Below are 27,981 nucleotides of genomic sequence, written 5' to 3' on the forward strand. Positions count from 1 at the left end.
CCAAAAAGTTTGAATTTGATTCATCAGTCTGCAGAATGTTATCTCCAAAGTCTTGGAGGTCATCTAGATGTTTTTGGCAAATGCGACTTGAGCCTTTGTGCTCTTAAGGGTCAGCAGTGGTTTGTGTCTTGCAGCTCTCCCATGGATGCCATTTTTGCCCAGTGTCTTTTGTAATGTGCAATCATGTACATAGACCTTAACTGAGGCAAGTGAAATTAAATTTTGAAATTCTTGCCATGCACAATGAAACATTATCCAGTCAGGCTTGTCTTCTCTATGGTATATAAAGAGGATGTTAGAGAGCCCAAAAGGCATGACCAAGTCCTTATAGTGCCCCTTAGTGGTGATGAATACCATTTTCCACTCATCACCCTCCTTAAAACGGATTAAATTGTAGGCACTGCGAAGATCCAATTTAGTGAAAAAACGAGCTCCACAAAGTTGCTCAATGGCTTCTGTAATAAATTGTAAGGGATAGGTGATTTTTATTTATGTATTTTTTGCGATGTTTTAAGAGCTTGATAGTCTAAACAGGGTCCAAGACCCCCATCCTACCTTTTAACAAATAAGAACCCAGAAGCAGCTGGGAATGTGGACAGATGGATGAAGCCCTGAGCTAACACCTTGTCACTGTACTCTAGCATGGTGTTCTCTTCCTCTTGGGTTAAGGGACAGGTGCGTGATTTGGGCAATGTGGTTCCATCTGTGGTATCTATCAAGCAGTCAATAAAAACGGTGAGGGGGAAACGTGGTAGCAATTTTTTTGCTGAAGACTGAGTAAGTCATATTAAGGAGGAATGTGTACAGTGAGTGTGCTCTGTTTCTTGTTTTTTCTGGGCTAGAGCTGATTCTGAGTACACGCACAGGAGACAAAATACCTAACCTAAAGCCCGGCCTTATATACTAAACTAAATGACAAAGTAAATATGGAACAGGAGAGCATCTGTGAGAGTCTGCAGTCCCCAAATTCTGGGAATTGGGAGTCCTGGGCAGCCCCACTGGCAGAAATTCCAACCAGGCACGACACTTCAATTAAAGCCACATATAGAAAATCACTGTTACAATGGCTGCAAATAACAGTGCACCCAGTGCAGCTTGCACAAACAGCAAGTGATCAGGATCTTTGCAATCTGAGAGAGTGAAGAATCTCATAACATTTTCCAGTAACTATTATAAAAAAAATAGTATCTCTGTAAGTTCTATAGCTATGAGAGTGAGGAATTGTTAGAAGTGTTGGCCCACATACAGGCCCTTAAGGTTTATGACAATGTTTTTTTAGGAAATGGTAAAATGTCTCACTTTCAACATCTGATATGTGTTCTATGCTCTGTTGTGAATAATTACATTTATTTAAATTACATTTCATATTTATTTACATTACACAGCATCCCAACTTTTTTGGAATTGAGGTTGTATTTTCATGGATAGCACTGAGCCATTAAAGTAGGCACAGTCATAATTTCGGCAATCATTTATTGCACTAGTGTGAAAGTTTAACTGTGTAGCAGTTACAGTAATTTATAGATATATTTTTGTCAAATTTTCTATATTTGATTCAAGTTGTGCACTATTGACATTTATGTTTAATACTGACTTACAAACAGGAACACATCTATGACTCAGGAAGATGGCAGAGGCAGAGGAAATTACTCAAATGAAGAGTAGTAGAAAATTACACAATGAAATTATTGGTGATGCAAGCTTTTAATAACAAGAAAAAGAAAGGTTACAGATGAATCATGCAAAGAAACAAACAGATTAATTCCATTAGCTGGGATAACTTGTCAAGCTGTTCACTGATTTGATGCTGCCTTAGCAATTAATATGCAAATAAAATGATTAATGTTTTTCATGGAAGTTAATTGACAGTAGGACTCCGCCTCCCTCCTCTTTGATTAGATCTGCAAAACAGTAAAGACAGCATTTTTTTTTTCGTAAGCTATCATACTTCACATATCAATTACTTGTTCACTATTGATGAAACTTCTCCATACCATTTTTGCTGAAGAAAGGCCTTGAGGAATGTCTTATTCATGCTGTGGGAGTGAAAGAGAAGGAAGAAAAGTGAATAAAATTAACATTAAACAGGTATGATGGCACATCAAAGTAAACTGTGAATGCTGCATGCAGGATTAGCGTGCTGCTGTTATTTATGACATTCAGTAAACAGTCATTGAATACAGATGTAAATGCTAGAAAAGTTTTGTTCGCTTATGAAATAGGCCTCTCCAATAGTGGCTAACAAAAAACTCTCTCATGAGCGGGCTAGCCAAATATGAGCAGTCAAATCTTAGTGGAAATAATATTAGTATCAAACCCTGGCTAACTGTTATGGTCCATCTTTTTATTACAAAAGTAATGGGACACACCTCCCAATTTCAGCCACACTCAATGCTAACAGGTGGATAAAATTCAGCCATGCAGTCATGATAGACAAACACTGGCAGAAGAATGGGTCGTACTGATGAGCTCAGTGACTTGGCAGCGTCATAGGACACCACCTCTCACCTCAAATCATTTTGAGAAATTTCTGTCCTGCTGGATCAGCCCCTGTCATGAATTGGAAAATTGGCGGGGGTGGGGGGGGGGGGTCATTGGAAACATCTGTGGAGTGATGAATCATGCTCCTCTGTCACTGCTGTGGAGTTGTTTTTTTTAGGGGCTGACCTAGACCCCTTAATTCCAGTGATGGAAAATCTTCATTTTCAGCAGACCAAGACATTCTGGACAGTTTTATGCTTCTAACTTTGCAAGAACAGTTTGGGAAAGGCCCTTTTCTGTTCTAACAGAACTGAGCCCCAGAGCACAAAGCAAGGTCCATAACGGCATGGCTGGGTGAGTTTGGTGAGAAGAACTTGACTGGCCTACACAGAGCCCTGACCTTCCCCATCAAACACCTCTGGGAACTAGAGTTGCAGCTGCAAAGGGGGGATCACCTCCATATTATTGCCTATAGATTGGGATGGAATGTCATAAAAGCTCCTGTGGGTGCAACATGTAGGTGTCTCAATATTTTTGTCCATGTACTGTACATTTGTGGTTAACAAAGTAGCCACGTCTGTCTCAAGATTTCTTGCTATTATACTGACAAATGCATCCTATTACCTTGAGATACAAAGGAGAAGTGCATGTAAATAAAACTGTATTTTACACTTTACAAAGGCAATATTTCTGACAAAATAAATTACAGTAATTTTTCAGATTTTTTACTGTCATTGAGAAAACACACTTACTGTTATTTTTTGCTGCCACACCTGCTACCAGACTGTACCACAACTTTTTTTTAGCATAGCTTAGTATAGTATATTTTTTTTAGGATAGCTATTATTAGATTAGGCCATTATTATTGAATGAAATCTTATTCATATTTCAAGTGATTCCAGACTTTTGAAAGCTAGTGTAAATAAATCTTGCTGAAATTATAAGTTTTTCCATAGTGGCTTTTCAGTGCTGCTGTACTAAGTTGCCGCCCCTTCAGATGTCAATGCAGCCAAAAATTTTTGTTTGTTTCAAACCATCCTTTTCCTTTGAATTGTATGCCTTAAGTCTGTGAGTAGAAATTCAGAATGCGGATGTTACTTACGACATTTAGTAATCTGCTTCCACTGCAGTGAGACTGGTGTTTTAGCCAGCATGCAGGAGTTAACATAACTGTTAAGGGCTTTGCAGTAGGCCGTTCGGCTTCCACGAGTAAGACATGCATAGAAGAGACAGTCGTTTGGAAACTGGGCCAGCGTGACTGTCTTACTGCAGTTAGCGAAGGGTCCTGTTTTGTCTACAAGCACGCCACAGTACTCGGGGCCACGGTAGCGCTGCTTCTCTTGTTCAGTGCAGGCTGGGAAGTGCCAGCAGGTGCGGTCGTTGTCAGGAACACTCCAGGATGCAGCCCACTGTACAACGTCCGGCACACGAACACCAGCTGGCGTGACAAAGTCATCGCTTCGGTCGTTGTTATAGGTTCCGCACATGCCCACCACGTTTTTGTAGTAGCTGCTGGGCACTGTGACCTTGAAGAACTCACCCCAGTCAAAGGTGACCTCCAAGCCAAAGTCTGTCTTCAGGGTTCCAGTGATACCTGACTTAGTTATCGTGATGTTGCCGGAGTTCAGTTTTACAGGGAGTGACGATATTTTACCATCAATCTGGAGAGCAGAGAAAGAGGAAATATGGTTTGTTAGGTTACATACTTACCACAAGCCCTTAATGGCCTATATCTAGCACATCTTTATAATCTTGAAGTCTGTGTTGATAAAGACTGTGGCTGATATATAATTATTAAGCAGTGGTCACAAACTCTCCTTCTCTTCTCTAAAGAAATTAGTTCAAACCAGTATCTAATATGCTGAATCATCCCCATTACCTAAATGCATTTTATCCAGCCAATCAAGAACTTCTGAAGAAGTTAATTGGCTAGAGCAGGTGACAGATGGCTGGAACTACATTACACAGGAACATAGATCTGCAAGACCAGGGTTTGTGGCCACTGTTATAAGGCAATACCTAAGTATTTACGCATAGCTTAAACCATTAATCGCACAATGACATGATGTTTTATTAATTAAATGGTAATGTATTTACATTTGTTCCATTTATTACACTCTTATGGAACTCACAAGGCACAGTTTAGTTAGGAGACTCGTTTATCTGTTCTATGATTTTGTGATAGTTGTCATACATATTTTACCTTACATATGAACATACATATTAAAATAAAGATCAAAAGTAAATGAACTATGGTATTACAGTCACTATAGCATGCTGAATTAACTTAGTTAATGCAAAGTTAGTCGTAGAAAGTTTATATCTTTGTATAAATTTTTGCTTTTGTGTAGCACAGAACTAAAATATGGCATTCTTAACAATGCTAATAAATGTCTGTCACTTCAGTTTGTGGATCCTTATGTCAATATACTGTAATCAAGTGTTATCTTGCGATTACAATTCATAAATACTGAAGTATTGCTTTTATTCAATGCCTATACATGTGTTAAATCTCTATGTAGGTAGTCTTTAAGTACAGTTTACAGTACAGTTACTGTACACTCAGTCCAAAAAGTCCATTTCTGTAAGCTTTAAGGAAGCATTAGGTATACTCACTGTTACTTTGTTACGTTCACCATGAGTGATGACAATCTCATGACCTGGGAGCTTTATGATGGCTGACTTCATGTAAGAACCCCGTGCTCCAGAGGCAAGCCGGTTCTTGTTGATGATGGAGAAAGGTGTGAGGGTTTTGTCGTTACCTGATGTCTTAACCAATACATAGGAGCAGGTGCCCTGGAAAGAAAACTGGCTGCCATCGAATGTCTCATAGTGAGGGTCTCCAAAAGCTCGGCATGACGCCTTAGACACGGGCGTGCACACCGGCTTATTGCCCTTCTCCACACACCTCTCTCTCTCACGACAGGTTTTCTTGAAGCAAGGGTCTGAAATAGTGTAAGACATCAGTTTAGAAAACATCTTGGGTAACAGTAACATTAAAACAGTGTTCAAAATGCTACATGTCACCTCATCATGACAACTGACAAACCTACAAAAACTTCAATAAAGGCTTATTGCAGTAGGTGCTGTATGTCAGAAAAGCTGCTTTTGAGGCTCCTTAGTTGCATAAGCACTTAAGCGTTGGCCCTACCATTGAGTGATCACGGGTTCTGGTGATGTTACAGCCATCCGTGGCTGAAAGTCCAAGAGAACACAAATGTCCTCGCTCTCTCTGAATGGGCAGGATGGTGCCATCCTTCACCCCCCAGCACAATGTGATTCAGCGCAGGTGTCTGTTAGCTGATGTACCAGAACTGGTGTTTGGCGCTTTCCTCTGAGCTCATTTAGCTGTCCAATGACGTTTTGTTAGCAGCAGTTTGAAAAGATGCGACGGGTCGTCTCACAGGTCTCAGAGGAAGCCTGTGCTAGCTTTCGCTCTCCTAGTACTGGTAGTATCATGGGATAGGGGGAGTCCTAACTAGTGGACGTAACTGGATAAGACTAAATTGGAGAGAAAACTGGATAAAGCCCCCCCAAAAAAGACTGCTTTTGTCAACTCTTACATGACAGTTATGTCAGGTGACCTTGATCATGTAACATTGCTTAAAGTAAATAGTTTAAAATGCAAAAATGATCTATGTTGAATAATAAATTGTCAAATATTTTATGTATTATTTTAATGCCTAAGAAGCTTCAGTAAACCTCAGTACTCATTAATGCAAAGATCAATGAATATGCACAGTTATGCAAGCTGTAAAAACTTGACTCCCTGTTTCTAAAACACTCTTCCCTTTTCCCACACTACCCTGCAAACTGTAACTTTAATAATCAAAAAGATTCAGTCCTTCTGGGACCAGTATTTTTATTTCTTTCGCTCAGATTTGAGTCTTAATCCTCTAAACTTGCCTCATTGCAGTGTCAGTGAGCAAGAATTGCTGGTGTTTTAGCCTTTTTGCTAAGCTAACATTATCCTCTTGTGCTTAGAAGGGTATCAATTAAATACAGATTACAGTGTCAATGAAGTCTCAGTAAGTCAGAATGAACCTGTGCTGTGGTGCGGAGAAGCCGGTCTGTGTTAGTAATCAGAATGGGCTAATGTAGGGATCACATACCAGAAGGTGGTATTAATTTTTGTTATGGCCAGAGCAGTCATGGATAAGAACAGGACTGCACCTACCATTCACACATGAAGGAATGCCATCCTTCTTGCGGCAGACCTGATCTTCTTTACATCGCATGGGCTTGCATGAAAACTGTCCAGATTTGCAGGTACATGCCTCTATGCAGTTCCCCAAGACTGACGTCTCTCCAGACTACACAAAAAAGACATCTTTAACTTTTTCTCTGCTAAAATCAAGTGAGATTTCTCTAGTCAGACTGGCCATCATCAACAGAACACAAACAAACTGAAAGCCAATTTACCTTGTAGTATCTGCCACGCACCAGACAACCACAGTCACTTAAAGGCTTACACTTGCCTCCATCAAACACATAGCCTTCGTCACACTGGCATCCCTCCAGACACACTGGGCAGGTGTGTGACATCATAAGGCTGGCACAAGTGGACGAGCAGGTGTCCGCACATAGCTCATAGTGACTATTGGCAGGACATGTCATGGCTAGAATAGGAATAAGGGGGAAAAAGAGAATGATATTTATATTAATTTAAATTAACTATCTATATACCATATATAATATTAAATTATAAAATCAATTTCCTATAATACATCAAATGTGTTGAAGAATCAGGATATAACAATGCACATAGTCAAAACATGATTCAGTACGAAATGTGGTGTCTCAATGTGATAAATTTCTTGATACAGCAAAAATAAAAAGCCTAAATATTTGGCACAGAGACATAATGATGCACATATGGTCAGGTTTGGTGCAATTTTCATTTCAGAGGTCAAGATTCAATGTGATTTTTCGATATTTCCTATCTTTAAAATGTACTAAAAAATGTTATGAAAAAGGTCTGATTACATTCGATAAAGACTGGTTTGACCCAGTAAATAAAAGTTCTCTGAACTTTTTCCATGCCTGTTGTGCTACTCTGTAACAAAATAAAGCCCCATACATATACGGATTAAGCAAATTTTTTTTATACATGTAGAAATCACTGAATCCCTGTTAAAGAATCTCCTAATTAAAAAGTAATACTGTGGATAGGCAAAAGCACACAGTTACTTACGACAAAACGTTGTATTCCTCCAGATGTTGATGGAGACTCCAGCTTGCTGGCAGCTAACAACATACTTCTGGATGTAGCGGCAAAGAAGGGTCTTATCTTTAAGTTGTGATGCAACATCCTTTGCACAAGCATCATAAAATGTTTTGGGTGAAACTTTGGAATGGCATTTAGCGAATGGGCCTTTCTCCCAAATTAAGATCTTACAATCATTTTCAACCTTTGTTTGACTCCCTTTGTCAGGCTGTGGGCATTTGGAGCCACATCCTGTTTTACAGATTACTTTTTCTTGAACCAATGTCCATCCTTTCACAAATTGCGTAGCCGAGAGAGCCTGCTTACCATTTGGCAAGAGGAAGTCATCTTCCTTTTTGTCGTTATAATTGCCACAGAGACCTCGGACAGCTTTTTTGTAAGTGGATGGGATTTCAACGGTGGCCGTGGAGACAGTGTCATAGGTCACCCTCAGTCCAAAGCTGGTTTCCAAAATAATGAAAGAGCCACTTTGGTAGACTTTCACCAGGCCGTTTTGAAGTACAAGAGGCAGGACTGCTCTGATCTGGTCCACCTGCCAAGAAAGAAAAGGTTTACAATTTCCATTTCTTCATATGTTACTCAGCTATGAACATTGAATTCATGGTGCCTGAGCAATCAAAGAACCTATCTATGAAGATGCCATAGGTGCAATCCTTGCAGATAGCCTGTTGCTGCTTCCATTATTTCCTTGAAAAGACTCAAAACCCAAGTGTCTCTAAGGATACTGTCCCTGCAGTTGGCACCATATACCTTGGTAAGGTTTCTTGCTAAACTAATTAAAAATCAACTGGAAAAATTACCCTGATTTCCCATGGAAGACCAGGAATCAGTGTGATGTTATATGCAGCTACTACAATGTTGACTTTCCTTGTGATTATTACTTTTCCATGAGAAGATGTTTGTTGCACTGACACACTGAAATGTATCTGTTTCTGGTCTTTAGTCCGGATAACTTCCACCATTCTGTACATACAGTTCCCAGGCACATTGATTTGTTTGCCATCATATGATTGGTAGGTACCAGAACCAGATACAGAACAAGATCCTTTGCCCACAGGATGGCAGGCCTGAACCCCATTACGGATCCTGCAGTGACTGTTTGGACTACAAGAGAATCTCCCATTGCACGCGACTCGTCCCTGGTTACCACAGATGCAGCTGTAATTGCATTGTTTTTTGGGGTAAAACATCTGCCCCAGGTGGTAGTACTGGCCTTCATACGTGCAACCACATCGCTCCATTGCCACACACTTGCCATTGCTTAAGACAAAGCCATTGTCACATACGCAGCCCTCCACGCAAGGAGCACCCTGACAGGCTCTGGGCTTGGAGAGGCCGCTGCAAGTCTGGGGACATCCAGCAGCACACACATCATAGTGGCTGTTTGGTTGACAACTGGGAGCTGTGGAGAGACAGTATCACAGACCCAGAATTAAGACAGGAGGTCTCACCATGTTTCAAAAATTTGGAAGCACCATTCAAATGTATGGAATCAATGTTTTCTGTAATATAAATAATATAAATCAATTTGGCTGCAAAGAGATGTGCAAGATGATTCTATTATGCTAGTGCTATGCAACTTAGCAATTAGCAGTGCCTCCTGGCAGATGGCGTCGTCATCTGAGTTTTAGACAGCCACCTGTGGCTGGGAGTGCAGGGCAGCATATTCACCTGCGTGTTAACCTGTTTAATAACACTGCATTAGCAGAGAAAGGAAAGGGAAAAGCATGTGTTTACCCTCCCAGCTTGTACCTCATCTGGAGTCCTACCTATCAGGGAGAATCTGCCTGACTAAATTGGGGAGAAAAACAGGTAAAACCCCCCTCATCCTCCAAAAACATAAAAAGCAGAAAGCTCAAAGTCGCAGATATATTCAGAACTGTAAGTGGAACTATAGATGATTGTAAAATTTCACAAAGCTGAATAGAAAGATGTATTGCAGAAAGCTGATTAGGATTAAGATTGAACACAGTTAAAAGGATATCAAGGGAAGGATTTCAGAAATGTTGATCAAACTGTGAGGAGAGTACCTTGACAGAAAATTGATGCAAGATATCGAATAAAACATCTGAAAATAACTTCTAGTTTCTAATGCTTAATTGTACAATGTACAAAATTGTTATTGTATATGAAATAATTATTAATATTGCCAATGATTCCAAACTTTTAAATGGTGGTTTATATATGATCAGCTGGCTAGGATACTTTGAAGTAAGCACTTACGGCACAAGTTATTATTCCTCCATTTCTCCACAACGGTGAGTGCCGTTTGGCATGCAGCTGTGTAGGCCGAAAGAGAATTGCAGAGGGCTGTAGTATGACCACCATACATGCACATGTCATATACACAATCTTCATAGAACTGGGTAGGATTAACTTTGGCATGGCATCCTTTAAATGGACCGCTTTTATCTGTAATAAGGCTGCAGCCCTTTGTATATATGTCCTTCTTCCGCTCAGCAGCATCACATTTGGGGCACTTCTTGCCCTGGCACTCCTCCGTGCAACCAGAGTAATTTCTGGCTTTCCAGCTGGTTCCAAATACAGTTGGGTTCGTTGTGATAATTTTATTGGGCATGGTCATATCGTCATTTTGATTGCCATTCCAGTTTCCACAGAGCCCTCCTACCATGTTGCTGTAGGTGCTGGGGAGAGTGATTGATACGTAGCTGTCCCAGTTGAATATCACAGTCATGCCAAAATCTGTCTTAACTGTGGCAAAGTAGCCGCTGCGGAAAACAGACAGCCGCCCTTCCTTTTTTTCAAATGGCAGATTCACAAACAGGCCATTAACCTTTGAAAAAAGACATTGACAAATTTTACTGATATAGGTTCTGTTTGCAGGATTTAACAGTGTTCAGCTGATAAATGAGTTTATGTTGTTGGCTATTTATTTAACAGGATAAGCCACCTACCATCACTTTACCATAGTTCTGTTTACTTAGGATAATGGTGTATCCATAAATTTTAATCTCTACTGTCTTGGTGAAGGAAACAGCCTTGTTCATGCCCCTGTTTTCATTCTTGACAAGAACCTCATAGGGCACCAGTGAGGCATCAGTTGTGGTAACCAGTTTGGAGAGGTAATAGGTGCAAGTGCCCTGGAAATCAAAGGTCTTCCCATCAAAGGTTCGATAGTGGGGGTCCCCACTGCCCTGGCAATGGCCGTAGGACAAAGGGTAGCAATCTCTCACACCATTCCGTAGGGCACAGACTTGTGATGCCTTGCACTTTGTGGGTGTGCATGTGACCTGTCCAGTTTGTGAATTGCAGGAACATTTCTTGGTGCACGCCTTGTCGCCCCAGAATGTATTAGCGGGTGGGTAATAACGGCCCTCATAGGTACAGCCACACTCCTTCAGCGGCACACATTTGTCTCCACTGAGGACAAAGCCAGTATTGCACTGGCAGCCCTCCACACAAGGCTGTTTACATTTGGCTGGTGCATCTCGATCCCCACAGGAAGCAGCACAGGCTGTTCCACATGCTTCATAATGACTGTTTCCTGGGCACTGCATTGCTATTAACATCAGGAAAGACATGAATAAATGTTAAAAAGATGGTGCATACTACTTTAGCACCATTTAGCACTTATTTGCTTATATCTCAAGAAATGTAAACATATAACCATTTGCATCATCAAACTGGTTCAGAGAATCACTTACGGCAATCTGACAGCACCCTCCAGTTTGCATCGATCTTCACCCCGGCTGCCATACAAGCATCAACATAGCTCCGTATGTTGTCACAAAGGAAGGTTCTGATGCCTTTATTAATGCACACGTCATATACACAATTACTAACATATATATTTGGACTTACAATTTTATGGCATGTGGCAAATGGCCCATTTGCTTTTGTCATAAGACCACAGTGCTTCTCTTCCATGTACTTTACTTGAAGTTCAGCAGGGCAAAGCAGGCACTTTCCCACACAGTCATCATGACAGAACACATCTTTGTCAGACACTTTCCAGCTCTTGGCAAAATCCAGTGCAGTGGTGAGTACTGTTCCCTTGGGATTTGAAAACTCGTCCCTTTGGTCACCATTGTAGTTTCCACAAAGTCCACCTAAGGACCTGAAATAGGTGCTGGGCACCGTGATGTAGAACATCATGTTCCAGTCATACTTCACCTCCAGGCCAAAGTTTGTTATTATATGCACGTTCCAGCCCCTCTGCACCACTTGTAGCTTTCCTTCAGCTAGAGTTATAGGCAAGTATGTGATTTCACCATTCACCTGGAAAAGGCATAGAAGCAAAGCATTTGCAGTCACCGATTCTTTTGTCTTTTCCTTAACTCTTAAGTAAGTGCTCCCAACCTCATTCTCAGAGCCCCCCAGATAGTTTTGCATTTTTGCTTCAACCCAACTTGCAACTCACATGGGTAAAAAAAAAAAGTGGACCGCTAAACACAGGGTTGGAAACCACTGCTCTAAAGTATCTAAAGTTTTTTTGGCAATGTATTGTCCCCTTTAACATGTGCATGGCCTTATTTGGGCCATGGATGATTTTCATCAGAGTAGTAAAGAGTACTGGAATGTAAGGTATTCTAATATGTTCAGACGTAGGTAGTAACAGAATACATATAATGTTGTTGTGTAATTAGTATGCAAAAAATTTAACTCTAGTCTGATATAGTTACAGAGAAAAGAGTAATGAGAATATAGTTACATTAAAAATTAAGACAATTACTCACAGGATTAAATCAAAACCAAAACACATGATTTTGGTAAAATAAAACATTATTTCATTTACCTACTTTTAAATTTTTGCAAGATTTAGTTTGTGACATAAACAGAATTAAAAAATGACACATTTCTGGCTTAGTTAAAAGATATTCTTTATAAGTAATTTTATTCAATGAGAAAAATAGATTAAAAAGCAGAAATAGACACTTCTTAGCCCTGTATTAAAGTTAAAAAATTAAAAATCTCTTCATACCCAAATCAATGGTTCATTACCCTTACCTCAACCACACCCCTTTGCTGGCTGGCGACCACTGTTTGGTTGTACACGCTGACAGATACTGTCCTCACATAGGCCACCTGGTTGCTCCCTCTGTGGTTATTCTTCGCTAGAATAGTGAACGGGACAAGGCCATGCTCAATCTTTGTAGTGGTGGCCATGGTGTAGGTGCAGGTGCCCTGGAAATCAAACAGCTTCCCATCGAAAGTTCTGTAATGTGGGTCTCCAACAGCCCAACACGTTGCTGACTCAATGGGGACGCACACTCCCTTCCGGCACTGCTCTCTTTCACGGCATTTAATGACTGCACATGGGTCTGGTGAAGGTGTGGGCAACCGAGGAGCTGGAAAACCCCAATGAAACAATGGTTGGCATTTCTTACGTTATTTAAATAATTTAAAGAAAATATCTTGATTGCTACCTGTGTTGCAGACTCCTGTTGTGCCATAGCCACATGCCTGCTTCCCACCATAAATATAGACAGCTTGTAGTGTGTCTCCAGATATGGTTATAGGCCCTTTCGTTGATCCGATTTGTTTAATAGCCCATGAATATTTACTGTTTGCAGGAAAAGCATTCCACTGCAATACGCCCAGAACTGACTTGCTGTTCTGTCCCTCTGAGACAATCACAGCAAAGTTCTCGTAATCATCTTGAGAGTGAATTGTCCACGATTTGGACATCCTGGATGTGGGAATGATGTTAGTCAGGAACTCATCATAAGGATGGTTGCTGCTGGTGAACATAACCATGATCTTTTTGTTACTTCGGACTATGGTCGGTCTTTGAATCGCAACGTTAAGAAGCTCTCCAGCGCGGAGCTTGTAGCTCTGGGAAAGGAGCCCCTGGAAGACAGTCACATCTGTGTTGTCTTCAACTGCGACCACATTGGCTGTATCCCTGCCAATGAGAAAGTGCATGGCAGGAATCAGGTACTCATTAGAGAGGGCCTCTACTGGCACCAGCTGCTCATAGACATGCTCACAGGCAACTTCAATGCTGAGACATTCATGTCCTGAAAGGACAGCCAGGGGAAGCTTTGACTCAATTCTAGTTCCTGTCAACGTCTTCTTACTCCGCAGCAGATAAACTTGATAGGGGGCCAGGCTAATGGTTGTTTTGACCCCTCGCTGCAAGAGTTTCATGTTGTTAAGTATCAGGTCTGAATATGGAAGGATGTCAACTGTGTTGGCCTCCCTGCCATTGACGATGGCCACAATCTTTTGCATTGGTCCTCCATCTGGGGTGAAGACCACATGGCTTCTGCCAAGTTGGTTAACGGGGAAGATCACACTGCTGTCCCCAGTATATGGCTTGATGTTAGAGCTCACCACCGTGATGTCTGCATCAGCTGTAATTAGCACTGTTTTGGCCGAGACTCCATCTTGGTGAATCTCAGTACTTGGTGGGAGGACGATCCATGTGGTGGCCCCTTTTTGGATCTTCACTGTGTGTTTGAAGTTTAGCCCCTTTACCTCAACTACTACAGTAGCTTCAGACTCCTGGGCTGTGATAGAGAGTGTGGGTTTGGTGTTAGGCATAGGTACGTAATTGGGCATGAAAGCAGTGATGAACTCCCGGCCATTGGGACATCCACTGACTGCTGGAGAAAGGAAGCATATTAGCTTTATTTTCCAAATAAGCATAGCACAATGATTATCAAAATTGTGTACATATCAAATAATAATACAACTGAGCCAAATTATTAATCAATTATTATCACCAATTGGGAAAAATAGTAATTAAACAGTGACTGAACAATAATATTAATGTACAGTGCATTATCCACCTACTCATTTTTCAAAACCTGATTGGCAAAACAACAGTGAACAACAGAACATCCGTCTGTTTGTTGTTCCCTTGAACAGATGGTAGAAAGCTGAAATTTGAATGTAGGCATAATTAGAATTCTGTAACCACCTATGTTTAAAAGTTTTTTTTTTAACTTATATTCTTATATTCTTTAGATTTTTATCTGTTTTACCTCTGTCATGTCAGTTTGACAAATGACACCCAGTATATGGCACTGAAACATTTACAATGCAAATATGATTAATATATAGTGAAACATATACAACCCCAATTCCAATGAAGTTGGGACGTTGTGTAAAACATAAATAAAAACAGAATACGATGATTTGCAAATACTTTTCAATCTATGTTCAATTGAATACACTACTAAGACAAGATATTTAATGTTCAAATGGATAAACTTTATAGTTTTTTGCAAATATTCACTCATTTTGAATTTGATGCCTGTAACACGTTCCAAAGAAATTGGGATGTGGGCAACAAAAGACTGGGAAAGTTGAGGAATGCTCAAAAAAGAATGTTTGGAACATTCCACAGGTGAATAGTTTAATTGGAAACAGGTGAGTGTCATGATTGGGTATAAAGGGAGCATCCCTGAAAGGCTCAGTCATTCACAAGCAAGGATGCAGCGAGGTTCACTACTTTGTGAGCAACATTGTTAAGAACAATTTTTCTCAACATGCAATTGCAAGGAATTTAGGGATTTCATCATCTACAGTCCATAATATCATCAGAAGATTCAGAGAATCAGGAGAAATCTCTGCAAGTAAGCAGCAAGGCAGAAAACCAACATTGAATGCCTGTGACCTTCGATCCCTCAGGTGTCACTGCATTAAAAACCGACATCATTCTGCAATGGATATTCCCACATGGGCTCAGGAACACTTCAGAAAACCACTGTCAGTGAACACAGTTCGTCGTTCCATCTACAAGTGCAAGTTAAAACTCTGCCATGCAAAGCGAAAGCCATAAATCAACAACACCCAGAAACGCCGCCGGCTTCTCTGGGCCCGAGCTCATCTGAGATGGACTGACACAAAGTGGAAAAGAGTCCTGTGGTCTGACGAGTCCACATTTCAAATGTTTTTTTTTTAAATCATGTACGTCATGTCCTCCGGGCCAAAGAGGAAGGACTGTCCGGATTGTTATCAGCGCAAAGTTCAAAAGCCAGCATCTCTGATGGTGTTGGGGTGTGCTAGTGGCCATGGTATGGTTGTATGTCCTGCATGTATGCAAGACTTTATCTAGTTACATACTAGTAATAAAAGATGATAATAATAATAATAGAGTAATTTAGGAAAACAAGCCTACATGTTCAGATTTAAATGTCCTGTGTTGTTCTGGATAATCCTAGTAAGGATTTGTTGATGATGACACAGTTGAATATTCTTCCCTCAAATTTACAGAAATAGTGGCAATTTGACAAACATTTATGGAAATAGACTAAACATACAGTCTGTCATGCAGCTCATTGGATAATCTTAGAAAAACACTAACATAATTACGCTTGAAAAGTGTAGATAGTAATTTACCATTCCTGTTGCTATTTTGGTGAGCTAACCGACGTTCAGGGGCAAAGAGCAATAAATACAAAGTACTGTTATAATGATAATTTGAAAGAGTACAAATAAAACAAAGAACTACATAAGAGATACATAAGATTAATAAGTTGCTTACTGAAAATTACTTGAATTGTCTTGCTTTTTTCTGTATTTCCAGTCTGAAAATATTCCTTATTTGAGTAGGCTATATGCTTGCAAATAACTTGCAGCAGCATAACTAAAGCAAAACTTGATATTACTGTTAAAGAGAGAGTTCTGTAAAAAAAAAATCAGATCTCATCTCCATGATGCACATGATCATATTCTACATTGCAGCACCACAGTGTCAAAATGTGTTGTTACGCCATCAGTTTGCAGTAAATCATACTGTGTCCTAAACCAACAAGTCTATGAGCCCTCATTGTAAACCTATGTGTGGTTTGACTTTGAGATTTTGAGCATGTATTTATAGAAAATATTGGGGTGACTACGGAGTTCTAGTTTTTGTAAGCAACATTAAAGTCAACAACTGACTGGCTCCAAAAGTAGGGCGAACATCATGTACATATGATTAGTCACCAAACCCCTTGTCACGATTGGCCCCTCCCAGTCCGGTCCATGTGCTTTTTTGATCTTCCATGTGCATTTGTTTGGGTCTAGTCCACGTGCTTTTTGTTTTGATCCTAGTCCAGCCCCTTGTTTCGTGACTCCGCCCCTGATTGTCTCCACCTGTGTTTCCACCTGTCCCTCATTTCCCCTCATGTATTTAAGCCCTGTGTTTTCCCCTGTGTGGTTGCAGGTCTTTGGTTGAGATCTTTTTTGTTACATGTTTGATGTTTAGCTGTTATTTGTTTGGCTTGTTCTGTTCTGTTCAATTTTGGATTTTGGTGTTCTTAGTTATGTCTGTCCACCCCAAGCTCGGTATAGATTATTGGAACCTGGACTGGCTTGACCACGATCCTGGATTTGCCCATAATAAAAGTTGCTTATCTCAGCACATCCATCCACCTCCTCGCTCCCTGGCATCACACCCTTCCTGAAATGTTTCTGTTTAAGGCATCAGATTTCACAAAGCTGCCCATTAATGGTGGGTTAAAAAATTATGAAAAATAAGCATTTTTAATTAAAATTCTACCTTCAGAATGAATGATTAGTCCATGATTCGTTGATGGTAATAATAGGACAATTCTGATTATTGTTCAAATTGCAGACTGAAGATTGTCCACAAGGGGGAGCTATTAGCACACAAGTCGCTTTTGTCTGTATCATTGACAGCAGGGAACAAAAGTAAGTTTTTTTTAGGTGTGGTAATTAGATAAACAAAGACTACTTTTAAAAAGAAAGTTTCTTTATTAAACACGGCTACACAATAATATTCACTGGTGATGCATTTTCTAGATATTATAATTATATTTTAAAGCATCCCAGTTTTCTCTTTTCTGGTGTATTATGATACCTGTAAAGTGATGCAAAGTCTGTTACTGTTCAGTTAAATTCTTTTTTTTTTTTTGCCCTTAAAAAAGTCAAATTGCTTGATTAATTGTAAAATAATGGGTGGATTATTTGAATGCTAATATAATTGTGACACATAGGCCTGGGCGATAAAATATTTCATCATTTATTGTAATATTTTACATCACAATATGTTTTTCTGAGTATATTGTGGGTATCTTTAATATGCAAAGAACACTGAGACACTGAGCTGCATTTATCATTGCAAAGAGAGCATAATTTCTCTAATTTAACTAAGGCTCCATCTTAAGGAGTCACTGGCTCCTGAAAGAAAAAAAATCAGGTGCCAAAACCTTTTTTAAAGTGCCAAATAATAATATGTAAAAACATAAAGATTATTAACACACCTCAGGTCAGCTATGTGATTTAAGGGGGGACTTCACCAATTTTTTTTTATTTCTGCATAATTGTATGGTTAACATGTCAGAGTCAGAAATGTTCACAGTGATGATGATAGGAACCAGACATCTGAGGAGTTAAATGTCTCCAAAACCTTCCTCACAGAAAGGTATTATGTGAAATGGCTATGAATACTCTGCCTGATGTCTGAGACATTGTTTTAAAACTTTGAGATGAAGTTTAGGGTTAAACATATTTCAAATCAATTAATTTTACTCCATTTATGGTGGAGGGACACATTAGGGGTGTTCTAAGGCAAAGTGGTCCCCAAAGAATTTTTAGATTTATCACTATTTTACCATCATCAGCGTTACATAAAAACTATGTAGATAGATAGATAGATAGATAGATAGATAGATAGATAGATAGATAGATAGATAGATAGATAGATACTTTACTGATCCCAAAGGAAATTTGGTGAAATGTTAAATAAACATCATTCTAATTAGTTTGACAGTATTTTATTTTTTTTGATGTGGCACTACTGGTGCATTTTGTTTTTCACAGTTTTTACCATATCACCCAAAGTGAGTGATGAACTATTACCTTACTGTGAATATTGCCTTATATTAGCTAAAATAGCTGGCTCAGGTATCAAACACAGCATTTTATCCTATAACAAACTCATGTAAAAGTACTGTGATTTAACTCTACTCGAACCATGTCCTCAGGTACTGTAAGGAGAGAAGTTGTAATACTTTTCCTCTTCCCCAGATACAGAACCTGAATGTGGATCCCATCCTCTAACCAGTGCATCTTTGAAACACTGTACAACACATGTCTCCCATTCACTTTATAATTAAACTCAAATTTCAGATTTAGTGCTAACAGATGTTTACTATACTCATTTTTTTGCTTTTATGTGAGATAAGCTAGTCTGACTACTTGAATTAGTTTAAGCCCTTTATATCAGTCATAGTGTTTCAATTGATGTCTAAGCTGAGCTACTACTTCCCAAAGCTAACAGTCCTTTGACAGTCCCAAGACAGTAAGTGTTTCTACTGACACACTGTAGGTACACCAGGATTTGTAGTACGCATGAAGCTATTTGTTTGACGATTCAAATCTGTGCCAAGGTAAATGGTGTGCTGGTGGCATTTAAGAAATCAGTTTAGTGGATATCAAGTTAAAGCTTTTTATTTCTGTGTCTCTGTAATAAGAAAATATCATGTAATATTAATGTATGTGATAAGTAAGAAATACACTTGCTAGTCATGTAAGAACCATTCGCTTTTTTTTTATATGGGCATCTATTTCTGATGTTGCTGGTTGATTTGAATAGACGTAGGACAAGACAAAGGTGTTTTTTTATTAAGCCTTTTAGTGTTTGCTTGATAATTAGCCTTGATAATTTATAACTTGAAAATTTAAACAGGGACCACACAGTGTCTTAGTAGTAAAAAGCTTGGACCCACACCAGATCCTGAAGATAATATAGCGCACTTGTATAGACTTGTATACCACAGCCTTAACCACAATGCTAAAGTACAAGATTCAACATAGCAAACCACAGATCCCAATAAATACACTGGAGCTCAATATCTTCTCAAATGCTCCTGGATACTGAACAGGTTTAAATTTTAGCTCATAAAAACAAAGCAGTGCATCATGGAGTATCATTCTAAATGTGGTGATTCATCTCCATCAATTTTGAGATGTTAGAATGAACTCAAATTAGTTATAATCATATTTAGCAAAGAATTTGCTTGTTTTCTAGCTCTCAAATACACTACATGCTTGCTTGTTTGTCTATTTTTGAAACTGTTATGGCTATGTATGTACTAAAAATATTAATTACACTTAAGTGATTTAACAATTTACTTAATTTGTCATGAAATTTTACATTTGAACCATTTGAACCTGTGACGACCCTCTGGGCCATCTGGTTTGTTCTGCCCTGAATGTGCTGCAAGTGAAATGGGGAGCCAGAGCTTGACACACAGGTGTTTAAAAGGCTTTCCAGTGTGGAGTGCTAGAGCTTTTTTTTTCTTTGCCGCTCTTGCTAATGCATTCGGGGATTCAGCAAGTGGGCTATCTGGGATGAGCCTTAACCATTAATGGCTTGCTCATGTCAGTAGTGCTATCTTTGTGCTTTGGTTTTAAATAGCTTAACTTGAAAATAAAGACAAGTCTTTGCTACAACTTGCACTCGTCTCCCTCAATTGTTTGTTATGAACTGGCTGAAGGCCAGTCTGTAACAAACCAATGAATTGTAATAGAAATAATTAATGGTGAGAGTAGATATTGCATCCCTGTCAACTTCACAAAAATGATTTCTTCAGTTGTATTCTCCTAATACATCATTTTGACTAAAAAAATGTTGTATTAATGTTAATAGAATAACAGAAAGATCAGCTTACCTGTTACTGCAAGAATGCCAAAACAGAGCAGAATTTGAGTCCCCATGACTGCAAAAAAAACAGGAAAAGCTTTTTTAATCTATTAATGACATTTTATGATGGATTCAGCTGTTCATAATGAATAGATACATTTATATTTATAATAAATATAACATAATCGTAATTACACAAGCAATATTTTCACAATCAAAGTGAGGCGCGTACATACCTGTGACCTTCAATGAGTGATGGCTCTGATCATCGTGTTTCATATATTATCATGTTTATTTAAGCACTTATCAGAAACAGGATCTAATGAGTGTCATATCCCTATTCATATAAACATAATTATGCTTATGTACATGTGTCAGGGAGAAGAAAGTAAGCAGAAATAAAACAAATACCCAAATGAAAATTTTCATATTACCAGTACAACTGCGGGCAGCTTTTGGTTCCACGTGAGTGAAATGGCTAAGTGAGTAATGTCGAAAGTCCACCACAGCAAATATACATAAAGGTGGGAAGAATTTGAATAACTTGGTGTGTGTATTCAGTTGTGTATCAAAATGTTGACATGCAAGTATTTACCCTTTTCCCTTTTTCCTTTTAGCCTCGGGGAATAAGTCAAAGACCTTTTGAACACTCTTACATAAAACCTGGCTCATGTCCATCAGCAAAGGCACATCAGAATTTGACTTCATTCATCTAGTTTCTTCCAATTTTTGCATGCTCTTTTGATGTTTATGGCTTGCGCTCTAGGAATATGGACTTAGTAACTACATGGATTAAAAAATAGACTGTGCTCATTACTTTAAAAGCCTGTACTTCATTTCTTATTGCTCGTTTCGAATTTGTAGCACCACTCGATTTTTCACCCATGTACCTGTCACCAAATGTATTCAGACAAATCATTTGAATGGAATCAAATCTTATACATGCTGCATATCCTTTGCATGTAGTTACATCCTGAAATGTGTGTTGCATAGACACCAAACTCAGAGCGTCCCTACAAACTAAAATAGTGTCATCTAGGCCTACATGCTAAATTGTATTGTTAACGTTATCACGATTTAAGTTTCAGTGATAAACGAATCGTTAAAGGCTGTGATGACGGAACAAATTGCCTCACACCCAGCACCAAAATGACCTAATTACATTGATGGAGACAAAGAGTTAGAACGTCAAAGGTGCTTCCTTGCTGTGCTAGGCTTAACTTGCAGGGGAGTCTCACCAATTTCTGTGTAATTCAGTGTTTGAGACGTAAACACAGTCATTCTGTGTGGTTTGGTGTGAAATGGTGTGTTGTATAGATTCAGATATCTTTACAGTAGTGGTGATAGGAGCCAGGGGTCACCATGTTTAATACACAAATATAGTCCAGTCAGAGGTACACTGTGATACCCAACAGCTTTATAGCATATTTTAAACATCCTACATTGTAATGTAATTTCTGTGTATTTTCTATGGCTGCCTTCCTCTGTACTGTTCTGCAGCTTTTCATGGTCCTGGAGTTGTTTTGGGATGGGTATTTCTAACAATTAAGTGCTGTCACTTTCCCTTAAATTGAAATTTCTACTGTATTCATTTGTTTGGATGTACACAACGTCACTGAGAGCAGATTGATGTGAAAGTTGTTTGATGTGCTTAAGAGATTCTTACCAGGCCACAATTGTTCACATCAGTGGTGATAGGAACCAGGCTTCTGAAAAATCCTTTAAAATGTTTTTTACACTAAACTGTTATGAATTAATTGTTTGAAGCCTGCAACATTGTTTTATCAGTTTTATCAGTTTTGAATAGTCCTCATCAAAAATGATGTTTTTCAGACTTATGTTACTATTAAATGGTTGGTTTACCAGCTTTTTTTGATTGTAAAACAGCTTTATGTTCATTAGATTGGTCCGAATACCCTTCGGCAAACAAAATGGGCTGTAAAATGCTTTACAAACTGGCTAGAACAAAATAACATTAATATTGATTTAGCAAAAATTGACGAAACTGAGCTGAACTTGATATTGCGTCAGTTTTATGGCTCAAACTGATTGAGACTACATGTTTGGCGAATGGTATTTGGTTAATTTCTGTCTAACTTCAGGTTGTTTAGCTCTTCCTCTGTCACAGCTGCAGACTGAAAAGCTCGCTCAGTGGTAATGACAATTTGGGAATTGTTTGCTTGTTAAGGAACCATAATTTGACAGAAGGAATTGCTAACATTAAAACATTAAACGCCTTGTTCGCGGCCCAATTTATTTATTTCTTACTTTATTTGTTCAACTGTTGTATAAAAGCAATAGAACACTCAAGGTTGTGTGTTGTCACAAATAACAAATCAACAAACTCCCTCTTGTGATCTATTGCTTAAACAATTTGTGAGCTGACAAGCTCAGGACTATATTAGTAGCGTGTGCCATTATGTTATTATTAAATTGTAAAGAAGCAGAGCACAAAGGTTACATAGCCTAATTTTGATGAAGACAACTTCAGCAATTGCATAATTAATCATTTTCAGTTTTTTATGTTTGTTTAAAAGACAATAACAACCACCAGCAGTTTGCAGGAACAATAACATACCTTAATAGATTTTGAGAGAGCCTCAAGTAAAGCATTTATATATGTTTTATAAAGACCTTCACATAGAAATTATGAGAATAAAAGCAGACAGACTCATTAAAATGGTTACACAAAATGTTTTCATTAAAACTGACAAAGGGGCTGGGTATGAGGCAGACTTAGACAAAAAAAGTCTTGTGATACTCATAGAAAAGAGCACTGCTATAACACTAAGTGGCTGCTATTGTACCATAGAGGGTTCCTAAGGGGTTTCTAGTCAGCTCCTTTAGTATCTCTGGTGATTGTTAGGGGACTGCTGGTGTTTGCGATGGTAAATGACATGATTAATAGGGTATTACTAATGGATTTCTATCATCATAATATAAGCTGAGTGCATAAACTTTTGCACTCTATTCATTCATGTGGGGGAAAAAATCACACCATTTCTGATCAAATCAAACAAGTCAAACATCCATCCATCCATCCATTTTCTAAGCCGCTTCTCCGTCAGGGTCGCGGGGGGGTGCTGGAGCCTATCCCAGCACTCTTTGGGCGGAAGGCAGGATACACCCTGGACAGGTCGCCAGTCCATCGCAGGGCAGACAGACAGACACAGACAGTCACTCACACCCAGGGGTCATTTACAAGTCAAACATGTGGACAAAAATATGGCAGCAAAATAATAAATGGGAAAAAGTAGAAGAAGGTATTGTCCAGTCACTGTTACTTTTTTTATGTAACCACTGCTGCCATGGGGGTCCTGTTCCGTGAAGCATGGGTGTTGAACAGCATTCTGAAAAGAAAAACATGCAAATTGGTCAGCCTCATATTTCTTCACTCATTTTTCATTGTGCAACCTGTTTGACAGCTTAGACACGTCAGGATTTGTGTAACATTTTATTTTGAGTGGTCCTTTGTAGATGATGAATAAACTCTTAACCGATCGTCAGTAACACATCAACAACAAATGGATGCACTAAGGTAAATATCATGAAGATGTACTATTTATGTACATTACTTACATTAAGTAGATGTACACTCACAGGCCACTTTATTAGGTACATTCTGTTGCTCGTTAACACAAATAGCCAATCACATGGCTGCAACTCAGCGCATTTAGGCATGTAGACGTGGTCAAAACAACTTGCTGAAGTGCAGACCGAGCATCAGAACGTGGAAGAAAGGAGATTTAAGGGACTTTGAACGTGGTGTGGTTGTTGGTGCCAGACGGGCTGGTCTGAGTATTTCAGAAACTGCTGATCTACTGGGATTTTCACACACAACCATCTCAAGGGTTTACAGAGAACGGTCCGAAAAAGAGGAAATATCCAGTGAGCGGTCAGCTGTGTGGATGAAAATGCCTTGTTGATGTGAGAGGTCAGAGGAGAATTTGCAGACTGGTTCCAGATGATAGAAAGGCAACAGGAACTCAAATAACCAACCAAAATCTCTGAGGAACGTTTCCAACACCTTGATGAAAGTATGCCATGAAGAATTAAGGCAGTTCTGAAGGCAAAAGGGGCCCAACCTTTCACTAGCATAAAAATATAAAGTGGCCGGTGAGTGTATAGTTGATATTTTACACTCTCAAAAAAAGGTACGACACTATCACTGGGGCAGTACCCTTCTTGTCACTGTGGTGTGACCCTCAGGGGTACATCTCTGTACCTTTAGTCAGGGAACATAACTGTTAATCATAATAACCAGAATCCACTGAAATTATATTTTCTAAGTTGTACTGACTCCACACATCCTGTCTCATCTCCAGGCTTTTATTATATGGTTCCGTTATAAAACATTAGTTTATAAAAAGACATAAGTATCTACTTTTCCACTAGGAAAAACTTATTTAAGGAACACAATTGGACCTTAAAACTGCTTTTGCACCTTTGAGGGAATGTTTACACAGCGTGTACCTTGATGAACGAATCATGTACTTGTATGGTACCTTTTATTTCTAACAGTGTATGTTAAACAGACTTGATTTGGTATTTCCATTAACCTAACCTTGGACTGTAATGGACTATTATGGACTGTAGATGATGAAATCTCTAAATTCCTTACAGTTGCACACTGAGAAACATTGTTCTTAAACTGTTGGACTATTGCTCATGCAGTTGTTCACAAAGTGGTGAACCTTGCCCCATCCTTGCTTGTGAACGACTGAGCCTTTCAGGGATGCTCCCTTTATACCCAATCATGACACTCACCTGTTTCCAATTAACCTGTTCACCTGTGGAATGTTCCAAACAGGTGTTTTTTGAGCATTCCTCAACTTTCCCAGTCTTTTGTTGCCCCTGTCCCAACTTCTTTTGAACGTGTTGCAGGCATCAAATTCAAAATGAGTGAATATTTGCAAAAAACAAAGTTTACCCATTTTAACATTAAATATCTTGTCTTTGTAGTGTATTCAATTGAATATAGGTGGAAAAGGATTTGCAAATCATCGTATTCTGATTTTATTTATGTTTTACACAACGTCCCAACTTCATTGGAAGTGGGGATGTACATATATACATTTGGATACTCCAAATAAAGCAAACAAACAGCTGAACTCAGCAGATTATAAAACCTTTCAATTACCCAATTAATTAAAAGTGTCTTAATAATCTACTGAATGTATTTGCTGCTGCTACATCAATGATATGGTGTTGATATGGCACAGAGAGTCTATTCAGTTCTAGTTTCATCTAAAAAGGACACTCAATAATTTTTGAAGTCTTGTTGGATCTTGTTCCCATAGTGTACATGAGGAGGTGGTAGATGTTTAAGGACTCATTTTCCTATTAGCATCTGCAAATGTTGTTCTAACACATTTGCCTACTGACAACCTTGAAAACCCATATTTCAGGTGACTGAACCTCAACCAGTTATGTTTGGCAATTTACAAGCAATTGTAAGCTCAGGATAAGCAGGAGTGTAAATGAAAATACTTTGTGTGGTGTGTTACAGTATTTACATAGCAAAATGTAGTTGCTTTGTCGGAAGCAGTGACTGCTCAGCTACTTTTTTCAAACACACAGCCCAACTGATATGAAAATATTGCTCATACCAATTTTATGGGCCTAATAGTTTTAATTCATAATACCAGTGTATGTGATTTTTATTTCTTTTTTATTATTTGTTATTTCATTCCTGAAAATGAAAAGACCAGACTCACATAATTAAATTGACAATATGTAAACAAAATTACGATCAGTTAACCATTGTTTAACACCTATGTCATCAGTTATTGCCAGTTAATTTAATACTTCTGTCACTGGTTATCACTGCTTGATCTAAATATTTATGTTATTGGTTATCATTGTTTAATTAAAACTTACCGTCTTTGGTTAACTTTGTTTAGTTTAATTGTTTTATTTTGTCATTGAGTATCATTGGTTCATGTAATACTTCTCATTGGTTAATGAAATACTTATGTTACCAGTAATCACTGGTCAATCTAAGTCTGTCAATGGTTACCATTGTAATAAAATCTCACTGCTTAAACTCAAACCTTTATTGGGTCCTTGCTGTTACTGGTTGGCACTTCATGTAATTATTCTGTTAATATGCCTAATGAAAAAAAAAAGTTCTAAAAAGTCTCACTTTTTTGCCTGGATCAGTCCACTGCTACTCACGTAATCCCCTGAGCAGTAGTCCAATACAAAATGGAAAATTTTATTTAATGGCTGTTTTTACACACTGTAAAAAAAAAGAAAAGAAAAAGAAAAAAAAAGTTTTTCTTGTTCACTCAACTTTTACAAATGGTTAGTTACACTGACTGATTTTTTTTTGTCAACACTAAAATTATGTAGTTGGTCTGACATGAGAATGTGTTGCACTGAGATGTGTTGCACAGCTAGTGTTGCACAGCATGTGTTGCACAGCTAGTGTTGCACAGCATGTGTTGCACAGCTAGTCTTGAACAAATCTCTTTGAGTTGCACTAACTTTTATTTCTTTGTTTAACATTAAAAAAAGGAATTAATGTAACCATTACATTCTCACTCACTAAACACTAAACACTAAACTGAAGTTAGGGTTGAAAATAAAATAAAATAAAATATTAATTTTATTAATTTTATAAAAATCTGAAATCAGTATTAGGAAATTAAGTTGTGTCATTAAACTTAAGGACACAGTTAGTGTCCAGCTCTACAGTAAAACGGTAAATATGTAAAGAAGAGCTCTACAGTACAACGCAGGTGAACACGGCAGTGGTGTTTACCAAACTTACAAACTAAATTGGTGAGTGTAGTTCCCCATCGTACTTGATTATATGTATACACTCACTGCCCACTTAATTATGTACAGTTACCTTATATCTATGCTAACTGTCCACTAAATCAGGTCCATTTAATATATAAGTGCACTTTTTAGTTCTGCAATTGCAGATTGCAGGTTATCTGCTTCTCTGCATAATGCGTTAACCCTTTCACCTCCTTCATCAATGATCAGGACCTCAAACAGGACCAGGTGTGAATGCCAAAAAAAGCCAATACTGGCTTTCACTGATAAGGGATTACTGGATGATCAACACAAACTTTGCAGCAACAGATGAGCTAACCTATCATCTTTAACCTACCTTTCCATTTACAAGGTGGACCAACAAGGTAGGAGTTTCTAATAGAGTAGACAGTGAGTGGCCACAGTGTTTAGACTGTCAACATCACTGCTGTGTCCAGTAACACCACCCAAATTATACTTGGTATGTGATTAGCTAGTTAGCTAACTCTAACATATGTACATACATAACCTATCTTATTAAAATGGGATATACATTTGAGCCCATTCCATGCTTAAAATGGTATTTTTTAAAGCTTTGTCTTATTATTTTGTCAGAGCAAACATTTAGGTTAGCTTAAGTTATCTAAAAGTGGTGACTCGCTAGTCTAGATAGGTTAGCTACAACACATAACAGCGAGCTAACTTAACTGACTGTTAGCAAGTGATGCTCATTTTCATTTTAACATATAAAGTACAACACTTACAAATCATAGGTTTAGGTTTGAGTGAATGTAAAACTGACTGAAAAACTGTTGGTACATCAAATAATCCAATTGTTTACTTACCAGACGTGTTTTGAAGCCTTTCGAAGTTTACAGAAGCGGCTCTAAGCACGCTCTTCCCGCCTCTGCGGGATCTGCCTCAATACGGGTGGAATCTACCTCAA

General features: G+C 38.6%; 2 protein-coding genes across 2 annotated transcripts; both read right to left on the reverse strand.

The window, feature by feature from the left end:
- Window positions 1-1,685: 1,685 nt before the first annotated feature.
- Window positions 1,686-9,124, reverse strand: LOC108433909 (IgGFc-binding protein-like). Its single transcript, XM_017708776.2, has 8 exons — window positions 8,509-9,124; window positions 7,676-8,240; window positions 6,904-7,100; window positions 6,659-6,794; window positions 5,098-5,426; window positions 3,584-4,142; window positions 1,995-2,036; window positions 1,686-1,901 (listed from the first exon to the last, which is right to left on the reverse strand). Exons 1-7 carry the CDS (start codon window positions 8,947-8,949, stop codon window positions 2,032-2,034), a joined length of 2,232 nt encoding a protein of 743 aa, XP_017564265.2. The 5' UTR covers window positions 8,950-9,124; the 3' UTR covers window positions 1,686-1,901; window positions 1,995-2,031.
- A 772-nt stretch (window positions 9,125-9,896) lies between these two features.
- LOC119262338 (IgGFc-binding protein-like) lies at window positions 9,897-20,524 on the reverse strand. The gene is made up of 7 exons (XM_037533785.1): window positions 20,507-20,524; window positions 20,299-20,346; window positions 13,096-14,277; window positions 12,677-13,017; window positions 11,374-11,947; window positions 10,624-11,228; window positions 9,897-10,502 (listed from the first exon to the last, which is right to left on the reverse strand). Exons 2-7 carry the CDS (start codon window positions 20,342-20,344, stop codon window positions 9,897-9,899), a joined length of 3,354 nt encoding a protein of 1,117 aa, XP_037389682.1. The 5' UTR covers window positions 20,345-20,346; window positions 20,507-20,524.
- Between the last annotated feature and the right edge of the window lie 7,457 nt (window positions 20,525-27,981).

The sequence above is a fragment of the Pygocentrus nattereri genome, chromosome 24 (genome assembly GCF_015220715.1).
Source record: "Pygocentrus nattereri isolate fPygNat1 chromosome 24, fPygNat1.pri, whole genome shotgun sequence".
In the NCBI taxonomy this organism is placed as follows: domain Eukaryota; kingdom Metazoa; phylum Chordata; class Actinopteri; order Characiformes; family Serrasalmidae; genus Pygocentrus; species Pygocentrus nattereri.